The 10,552-nt window shown below is 40.2% G+C and overlaps 1 protein-coding gene across 4 annotated transcripts in view; it reads right to left on the reverse strand.

Moving 5' to 3' along the window:
- Positions 1–10,552, reverse strand: part of GATAD2B (GATA zinc finger domain containing 2B) — a 74,290-nt gene that overhangs the window by 44,376 nt on the left and 19,362 nt on the right. For 2 of the 4 annotated variants that reach the window (XM_014540755.1, XM_005867440.2), the window contains exons 1-3: positions 6,869–6,929; positions 5,742–5,856; positions 3,768–3,821 (exon numbers count right to left, since the gene is read on the reverse strand). The exons of 1 other annotated variant lie outside the window; for it this stretch is intronic. In XM_014540755.1, coding sequence (XP_014396241.1) covers positions 3,768–3,772 — 5 coding nt within the window. In that variant the 5' untranslated portion in view covers positions 3,773–3,821; positions 5,742–5,856; positions 6,869–6,929. Of the gene's footprint in view, positions 1–1,628; positions 1,671–3,767; positions 3,822–5,741; positions 5,857–6,868; positions 6,930–10,552 lie in introns of those variants that run through there. One more of the 4 variants, XM_014540756.1, reaches the window with a different exon arrangement.

The raw sequence follows: 10,552 nt of genomic DNA on the forward strand, positions 1-10,552 counted from the left end.
ATAACCAATAAGAGATACATTTTTCCAACTGAATCCCAAAATTGTGTCACCTGCAATATCTGGAAGCTTAAATCTCTCTTTTTCCTTCTTTTCTTTTGTACAACTGTAACTTTGCAACAGATGGTAGAAAGGGGGGATTATGGCACTTTTATAATATTCTAAATAGAACAACAAGAAATAAAAGAAATAAGGGAAGGGGTGGGGGAGGCAGGTGAGGGCAAAGGGGGGGATAAATGGTGATGAAAAGAGACATGACTTGTGGTGGTGAACACACAATATACAGATGATGTATTATAGAACTGTACACCTTAAACCTATATAATTTTATTAACCAATGTAACCTCAAAAAATTCATTTAAAAAAGGAAGAAAAAAAAAGAAATAAACAAGCCCTGACCAGATAACTCAGTTGGTCAGTTGGTTGCAGCACTGTCCTGATACAACCAAGGTGTGGGTTTGATCCTGATCAGGGCACATATGAGAATCAGCCAATGAATGCTAAGTGGGACAGAAGATCAATTTCTCTCTCTCTCTCTCTCTCTCTCTCTCAAAACCAATCAATACTTTTTTTTTAAAGAAAGAAAAGAGAAAAAGGGGAAAACTCAAAGAAGTAGCTAATAGATATTTTTTTCTCTATTTGGCTTTTGTTTCTCCTTAAGAGCATCCTGTTGCCCGCCCACCCTTGTACCCTTGGCAACCCTGAATGATTAAAAACAGTTTGGAGAGAAATAAAAATATCTTAACAAATTACAGCTGTTAAATCCAGGAGGCATTTCTCTTCTAGTCACCCCTCTTCTTCAAATAAACATACCTCTAAATGGGGGCAGGAAGAAGAGACAGAAAACAAACTGCTTCACCTCCCAAGAGTTACTACTTCCACTAGGAACATGGTCACTACCACTGGAACAGAAAAGCTCTCTTTCACATATTGCCACAACACAAATTTTTTTTTTTTAAAGACAGCAAGGAAAAAAGTGTGTGTATGTATGTGTGTGTCAAAAGGATCTTTTTCTTGCCCTAATAAGCCTTCCTCTTTTCCTTGTCCATCAGCCCAAGTAAGCAGAGATGACGCAGACTTCCTTATATAATAGCCTGTGATTTCCTAGACTGCAGGCCTTTCCCTTTGTGTTCTGTATACACATACACACAGGAGTGCACATATTCTCATTGCTTTGCAGCCACTGGCATGATGCCAGCACTCAGTCAGCTGGTTGATTCCATTCACAGAGCAGGGTTGGAGCTGACATGGAAAAGGGAGGGGGTGGGTAGTGAGGGTAAGGGGGAACTAGAACCATCATTGCTACAGACAAAAGAAAAATATTTTTTTAAAAAGAAAACCTTAGCATAATAGTCCTCTTACAGCTTTAGCTCAAAGAAAACTAGAAGCCAGAGACCATTATAGTAAAAGGATGAAGCACGAGGGTTGAGGATCCAAACCGAAAGCTTTTTATGAGAAACAATTACTCCTCAACAAATTTTAAAAAGCAAAAGTATGTATTACTTCACTCTCATCAGAAACCTCGGCATATCATCTCTACACATAGGAAAAGGCTGTGAGAAATTCAGAACAATTTTGAGTTTCTGCTTTTAGAAAAAGAAGGGGGGGGCAAGACAGTTAAAAGTACTTACAGGTATACATTTTTCTGCTCCCTCCTCTAGCTGCCAGGAAAGCTGGAGACAAGAAAAGGGGGGATACAGAAAAAGGAGGAAAAGAGGAATAAGAGATGGGATTGGGTTTTGGTTTTGGTGTTTTTTAGAGGGGGTAGAGAGGGAAGGTTCCCTTTTTATTTTCTATCATACGGCACAGAGTGGCCCCATACGTGCCAGCCCCCTCGAGAGACCTGCACAAACCCAGTCTCTCCAAGCGGGCACTGCCCTGCCAATCACATGGCGTACTGTTATATTAAACAAAAGAAACAAGGGGATGCTTACTTTTACCCATGATGCCTAGCGGGGGCAGGGGAGGGGGGGGAGAAAAACCAGTTGTAGCCGGTTTATAACCTCAGGACATAGAATTATCTCTTAATTTTTTAAAGTCATTTGTGATACAAAAAAAAAAAAAATCAGTCTCTCCACCCTAACTCCCCCTCCCTTCCGCCCCCAATTATTCTGGCCTAGTGCCAAACTTTGCCTTCATTCGTGAGAGCTAGTTTCCTCTCAAATCATGATGCTTTAACTGTTTAGTTTCCAAAGCCAACATCCAAGACAGGAAATGACTGCATCAATACCAAAACATACCTCAAATAATAATTTAAAAAAAGACATATTGCCAACCAAGCTCCCTTTCTTTATCCTTTATTGCTAGTGCTAGAGAACAGACACCAGGTATGATAGTAGATGTGTTCATTAAAGATTTTTTCCTGTAGTTGTCCCACACACAGCTTAGGGCAGTTGAATCCATATCTAATACAAATTATAGCAAGCTTTCACAGCAAAGTAGTCATGACAGTATATGCACACTATAGCCCTAACTGGTTTGGCTCAGTGGATAGAGCGTCGGCCTGTGGACTGAAGGGTCCCAGGTTCGATTCTGGTCAAGGGCATATACCTTGGTTGCAGGTACATCCCCAGTAGGGAGTGTGCAGGAGGCAGCTGAATTGATGTTTCTCTCTCATCAATGTTTCTAACTCTCTATCCCTCTCCCTTCCTCTCTATAAAAAAATCAATAAAATATATATTTTTTTAAAATGGCGTAGGTCCTTCTTATGTATGTATTTACAGCAACTTAAAAAATAATAATAAATTTTAAATGGCTTAGGCCCAGCCATGATATGGTTACAAAATTATTTTATTTTTGTGTCCTATCTAGAACCTCTTTCCTCTTCATATTCCTTACCCATTGTAATCATTTACCACACATATCCTTACTAGAGGCCCAGTGCATGGATTTGTGCATGGGTGGGGTCCCTCAGCATGGCCTGTGCCCTCTCATAATCCCGGACCCCTCGGGGGGATGTCGGACTGCAGGGTTTCGGCCCAATCTCTGCAGGCCAGGTTGATGGGCCAAAACCCAGCAGTCTGATATCCCCCTAAGGGATGTAGCGGTGCCAAAGCGGCAGGCATCCAGGGAGGAGCCCCAGCCGGGGCTGGGCGCATCTCTGCTGCCACTCATCCTGGCCCTGTTGAGCCTCCTCTGCCGCCTGGTAGCGCTGCCATGGAGGTGGGAGAGGCTCCCGCTGCGGCAGCTGCGCACCAGCCCTGAGCCGGATTCTGGCTAAGTGGCGCTCCCACTGTGGGAGCACACTGACCACCAGGCAGCAGCTCCTGTGTTGAGCATCTGCCCCCTGGTGGTCAGTGCATTTCATAGAAACCAGTCAACTGGCCGTTCCGGTCGTTAGGTCGCAACCGTCGCTTAGGGTTTTATATATATAGATGTCATTCTATAGACAGATCAAGATTGTAGACATATCTGAGCCTAGCCTCCTGATCAACCTTCCTTTTCCTGTTTTAGAGCAACTGTCTCCAATCACTTTATAAGACATTTTCCTTTCCCAAAAGTATTTAGGAGGGGTCTGAAACTGGTGAGGAAGAAATTCAAGCAAACCAAAGAGCTAAGGCAGTGGTAATTGTTTGGGGATTTACTGGCTGGAGACTTTAACTCTACAATCTTTGTCTGTTTGAGGGAATATGTTCTATATAAATAGTAACAAGGAATAACTAGGGGGCAGGGGAGATTTCCTTACTTTTCAATTGATCTCTCTTATCAACATACCACCCAAATGACTGCCTCATTTGGGCCTCTGAAAGTCAAATCACAACTGTACTTACTCCATCAGGATCTCTCAAACACTTGCTTTTTCCAAAAACTAAAGCTTCTAGAATCTATAGAATATAGAGAAAAAAAAATCAACATCCTATCCAAAAATATTAATTTGTAAATAAAAGCTTTCCTGAGCAATTTAATACTAACTTCAATTTTCAGAAAATGAATACTGACCTAAATCTGAAATAGACAGCATTGGCCACTTGCATAAGGCATTCAATAATTTACAAACTACAACGGAAAACGCTACATCTATACCAAGGTAAGCTGCAAGTTGTTGATGTACTGCCTCAGTCACAGTAAGTGGTACTTAATAGGAGCCCATTAGAGATCTTTAGATCTAGGTACTGTTATCATTTTAGGAGATAAATGGGGGGAAAATGATGCCTGTAACATATGGGGGGCAAAGAAAATAATCCATTTTCCTCTTACTCAAAACATTTCCACAAGAGACCAACTATGAATTTTAAAATGAAGCTCACTAGTTCTATGTTTGATCAGGGGAGGGAAGAGTGTTTCTCTTTTAACTAGAGGCTCAATGCATGAAATTCGTGCAAGAGTAGGCCTTCCTTCCCCCGGCTGCTGACACCGGCTTCCCTCTGGCACCCGGGACCTGGGCATCCCTCGCAGCCCTGGCTTCTTCTGGAAGGTCGTCTGGGAGGACGTCGGTCTAATTAGCATATTGTGCTTTTATTATTATAGATAATCATTCACAGATCATGCCCATTTAACTCCACTGAATACATTTGACCGCATTTAAACACTGGTCAATTTTTATCAGTCTTTAAGATAATATAAAAGGTTTAAATACAATTATGCTGTCACTAGTGATTACCATTAGGCATGAATTAATTCTCAAATAATTACATAGGATAAAGCATACACTATGTTTACTACAATAGAGTAAACTCTCAATTTCATGCACCTCAATTTAACGAACTTAGGATTTAACAGACAAAATACCAGCCTGTATGTCAAATTAACACTTAATTTTTTAAAATGCTTTTAACTAAGATTTGCTTATAATTAAATTAACAGCTTATTTTTTGTTATCAATTCACTGTTATTAACAAATTTTAGTGAATAGGCCAAATGTTGGAAAAAACATTGTAGTAATTTCACCGACATAAATATTACCTATCTACAACTATAGTCTACATATTTAAATTCAAGAGTCACCACTCGTAAACAATGTTCTGTGAATGATTAGCACGTGATCACACTGCATCTCAATCGATAATTGGTTCTGTTGTCCCACGGTGTGACTTTCTGCAGCAGTTTTTTTTAAAAATATTTTTTTATGATTTCAGAGAGGAAGGGAGATATAGAAGCAGCAATGATGAGAATCATTTATCGGCTGCCTCCTGCATGCCCTCTACTGGGGATGGAGCCCACAACACAGGCACGTGCCCTGTTTGGGAATCAAATTATGACTTCCTGGTTTATGGGTCAACACTCAACCACTGAGCCATGCTAGCCAGGCTCTGCAGCAGTTTTGTGTTTTAATTGATTTCAGAGAGGAAGGGAGAGGGAGAGAGAGACAGAAACATCAATGATGAGAATCATTGATCGGCTGCCTCCTGCACGCCCCCTACTGGGCATTGAGCCTGCAGCATAGGCATATGCCCTTGACCGGAATCAAACCCAGGCATGCAATAGTTTTAGCACATGCCATGGCCAGCCAATCTTCCCACATGTGCTAAGCCACGCCCCAACCATGTGCATTTGTTTACTGGCAGTGACTGGTGAATGCACCCATTTACTAGACCTATTCAGTATAAATTTAAAAATTACTGTAATACATATAGTAAACTTTTCTTGTGAAATTAGACTTTTCATACAGACTTAATTTTCATCACATAAACGTGTCTACATAAGTATAAACAGGTAAACTAACTTGTCAACTTTTTACCATACATATTTGGAAAACCTACTTCATTATAAAACGGACTTTCGGCTTTAACGGACACCCCCCTTACCCGAATCAGTCCATTATATTGAAGTTTTACTGTATCTGCTTCTGATATTAAATTGATTAGTAGTCCAAAGGTACCAGAGATGCTCTCAAACCAACTGGCACTTCTCTTCAGAATCCTGGAAAATTAAGAACTCTATGGTAGCCAGCAACCTTGTTCTTTTCAGCTAAATCCAAATCACCCAAAATCAAAGGTGCTTAATTGTGTGAACTGAAAAGTGTAAACTTAAACATATTTCTCGGTAAATGTTACCCAAGGTGTAATGCTCTGAAGAATATAAAATTCTTTAAGGAAAAGAAAAAACCTAACATATCCTTAGCATTTAATGCACTAAATATTTATTTAATCCACACAACAAACCAGGAAGGCAGGATTCTTTTCCTGTTTTATATTATGGATATTAACTTGGTGAAATTAAGAAATTTGAATGAAGTCACTCATTCAGTTAACAATAATAGAGGCTGACTGAAAAGGCCATACTCGTTCCACTACATCATGATGATTTGAGCATTTCTTGTCAAAAACTCAAGAGCCCAGTTCACTAGGCTTGCCCTGCCAATCTCCACTTCAAACCTTTGGGTTAAAGAAAATATAAGCCAAATACAACTGAAGTCACAAATACAAACTCTTTGCCTTGGCCAGTGTGGCTCAGTTGGTTGGTCCCATGCACTGAGAGGTTGCTGGTTCCATTCCCAGTTGGGGCACATGCCCAGGTTGCTCGTGGTTTGTTGCCAGCTCAAGAGGCAGCTGATCATTTATTGCCATAATCACTTCAATAGGCCCTAATTATTAGAACAAGGTTTCTAAACCTCAGTTCTAGCAATTAACACTTTGGGCCAGATAATTCTTTGTTACGGGAAGCTGTCCTATGCAATGTAGAATGCTTAGCAGCACCTCTGGCTTCTTATACACTAGATGCCAGTAGCACCACATCCGCCCAGTTTTGAATACCAAAAATGTCCCTATACACAGCCAAATGTCCTCTGGGGGTCAAATCCTCCCAGATGAGAATCAATATTAAACAACAACAACAACGTGATTTTACTAACAAGAAGGTCGGTGGTTATTATCACCAACAATTTCAACCCTAGAACACAAATACTACCAGAGGAAATGAGAATAGTGGTTACCTTTGGAGGTGAGGAAGGATAATGACTAGGAGGGAGCATGAAAAAACCTTCTGGGTGGAGGTATCTTCTATATTAGCGGTCGCCAACTGGTGGTCTGCGGACCATTGGTGGTCTGTGAGGTCCGAAGGTTGGCGACCACGGTTCTATATCACTATCTAGGTCCCTTATAACACTTTCTTCTGTATGCATGTTATACCTCAGTAAAAAAAATAAGTTTACCCAACAATACAACAGCCTTGCCAATGTGGCTCAGTTGGCTGAACGTCCTCCGATGCACTAGGAGGTTGCCTGTTCTATTCTCTAGGTCAAGGCACATGCTCAGGTTGCAGGCTTAATCCCCAGTAGGGGACATGTAGAAAGCAGCTGACTGATGTTTCTCTCTCATCAATATTGCGCTCTCTCTCTCTCTCTCTCTCTCCCCCTTTCCCTTCCTCTCTCTGAAATCAATAAAACACATTTTTTAAAAATACAAAACAGCCGTAACCGGTTTGGCTCAGTGGGTAGAGCGTCGGCCTGCGGACTGAAAGGACCCAGGTTCGATTCCGGTCAAGGGCATGTACCTTGGTTGCGGGCACATCCCCAGTAGGGGGTGTGCAGGAGGCAGCTGATCCATGTTTCTCTCTCATCAATGTTTCTAACTCTCTATCCCTCTCCCTTCCTCTGTAAAAAATCAATAAAATATATTATTAAAAAAATCTGAATAACAATCTTACCCTTGTCTGCTGTGCTTTCCCTGGTAATCTCCCATAACTTCTTAAAAAAAAAAATACAAAACAAAAATTGATAAGGAAGAGATGGTACTCCTTGCCTCGACGCTGCTAGAATTACAGAACTCAGACATCTGAAGGGCAGGGAGACAAATCCCTAAATATTTCTGAATAACACAATGATTTACCCTTGAATTCAAGATACTTGACAGTATTCAGGTGCTTCCTTTAGCCATCCAGCTCCAATTTCCCATTCCTTTTTACCTATAAAGCTTTCTAAAATTGATAATCATATCTGAGGTCAGGGTCGATGTATCCTGTTCAATGAGACTTTTATACCTTGACTTTGGAAGCTTAAAAAGGCTCTTCAAAAACCCCTCCAATAGCCCTAGCTAGTTTGGCTCACTGGATAGTCAGCCTGCAGACTGAAGGGTCCCTGGTTCGATTCTGGTCAAGGGTACATGCCTGGGCTGCAGGCTCTATCCCCAGTAGGGGGCATGTAGGAGGCAGCCAATCAATGATTCTCTCTCATCATTGATATTTCTCTTTCTCCCTCTCCCCCTTCCTCTCTGAAATCAATAAAAATATATATAAAAAATACTCAAAACTCTTACCTCTTAAAAAAAAAAGTTAAGAGACAACCTCCTTTAAAAAAAACACCTCTAAGACATCCCTAGCCAATCTTGCTCAATGGTTAGAGCGTGGGCCCATGGTCTGAAGGGTCATGGTTTCGATTCTGGTCAAGGGTACCTTGTTTGCAGGCTCCATCTCCACCCAGGTCAGGGCACCTGTAGAAGGCAACCAATCAATGTGTCTCTCTCAGATCAATATTTCTCTCTATGTCTCTCCCCCTCTCTTCTATTCTCTCTAAAAATCAATGGAAAAATACCCTCGGGTGAGAATTAACAAAAATAAAATAGAACTGAATTTTCTACTCCAACAAATAGGGCAGGCAGATAAAGGGAATAATCTGAAAAAAATAAAAAGTAGGAGGGACCATAAAACAGAATGGCTTGTGGACTTTAAGAGTGGGTAGGAAAATTTTCAGACCAAGAAAGCAATTCCCAATATTACTAGAAATATTAGCCATAGAAGAATTTAGAAGATATTCCTGTATTCTATTTTTACATCCATAAATTTCTTAGAGAAAAAATGTCATTAGACTAGATATTTTATGTTTCATTGCTTTTTATATCTAGGGCAACTTAATTAAGACACCTTTTAAAAAACATGTTTTATTGATTTTTTTATTAGAGATAGAGGAAGGGATAGAAACATCAATTAAGCAAGCAACCTGTGCATGTGTCCTCAACCACTGAGCCACACAAACTGGGCTAAGATACCTTTTCAAAGGGTCTTTTAAAAAGAGAAGCTGGCTAAGCAAGCACTTCCAGTTAATTAAAAAATACTGTGGCTATGGCTTTGAGAACGAAATCAATATATCTTAGAACACTTTATAAGATAAAGAGCACTCAAATCATCTGATTTTGCCTCTTCTATTTCTTCTAATATGATGAGAACAGAATAATCTTATGCAACCTGGGGAGAATGTGAATAAGAGAGAGCTACCTCAAATAGGATTACTTGACTTTTTGGTGCCAAGAGCCTCAGACTACCCAATGGAGTGCAAGGAAAAGATTAGTGCTTCTCAAGGAAATACTTAAGTCACTATTTTCCTACAAATAATTAAAATTATACCATGTTGCTCTGAAGTTGAAGCACTTGCTTAAGAAAAATTTCTTCTATGGAAACCCAGCATTATGTCTTTAAAACATGCCCATTATATTGCCCTGCTGGTGCGGCTCAGTGGTTGAGCATCAACCTATGAACCAGGAGGTCACAGTGGATTCCTGGTCTGGGCACTTGCCCAGGTTGTGGGCTCGATCCCCAGTATGGGGTGTGCAGGAAATAGCCGATCAATGATTCTCTCTCATCACTGATGTTTTTATTTCTCCCTCTCCCTTTCTCTCTGAAATCAATAAAAATACATTTTTAAAAAATTCTTTTCAAGTGGCCCTAACCTAATTTTATCCAAAAAATGAAGAATGTGAAGGGGAAAAAAGCCAACAATTTAAGTAGAAATCCTTTCCCCTTCATTAAGGCTTATTTAAAAGATACTTCTTTTTTTGTAAGTCCTCACCCGAGGTTATTTCTTCCATTCATTTTTAGTGAGAGTGGGAGGGAGGGAAGGAAGGAGAGAGGAAGAGAGAGAAACATCCATGCGTGAGAGACACATCAACTGGCCGCCTATCGCACTTGCCCCTACCAGGGCTGGGGATGGAAGCTGCAACCCATGTATGCGCTTTTGACTGGGAATCAAACCCGAGACCCTTCCGTGTGGGGGCCAACGCTCTAACCACTAAGCCACGCCAGGGCTAAAGATACTTCTTAAGCCAAGTGATAAAGGAAAATTCCAGAATTAACTTTCACCCCAAATATCAGAATCATAAGCTATCAACATTTTAAAATTAGAATCGCAGTTGCTTTCACAGGTTTAAACTATAAACAGGTTAGTAGTGATGATAAGACAACTGAAGTTTCCAGTTTCTTTTCCTCTTCATTTCCAAAAACCAAATTCAAGCAATAAGGAATATAAAGATCAGCAGTGGATCTAAATCTTTTAATCAACCAACAGAAGGAAATATCCTAGTAATCCAAAACTTAAAAGAAGTGATATTAACACGTCCAGAAGACAAGCTTTGCTTGCTGTTGGAAGTAAAATGACATAAGCAAGACAACAATAAATTAATGAAACAGTCTCAATGCTCTTTTAATCTCTAAGAAGATGGTAACTTTGAACACATCTCATGCCCTTGAATTAGTCAATTTCCTGTGAATCCTTAAGAATGTTTATGAAAACTAAGTCTGTTTCATTTTACTCCTGACAATAGGCCCCAAATATGGGATAAAAGAATATATGTGGGGGGATAAGGACACATATGTAATACCTTAATCAATAAAGAAAAAATAATAAAAT

Source organism: Myotis brandtii, unplaced genomic scaffold (genome assembly GCF_000412655.1).
Source record: "Myotis brandtii unplaced genomic scaffold, ASM41265v1 scaffold250, whole genome shotgun sequence".
NCBI classification, from domain to species: domain Eukaryota; kingdom Metazoa; phylum Chordata; class Mammalia; order Chiroptera; family Vespertilionidae; genus Myotis; species Myotis brandtii.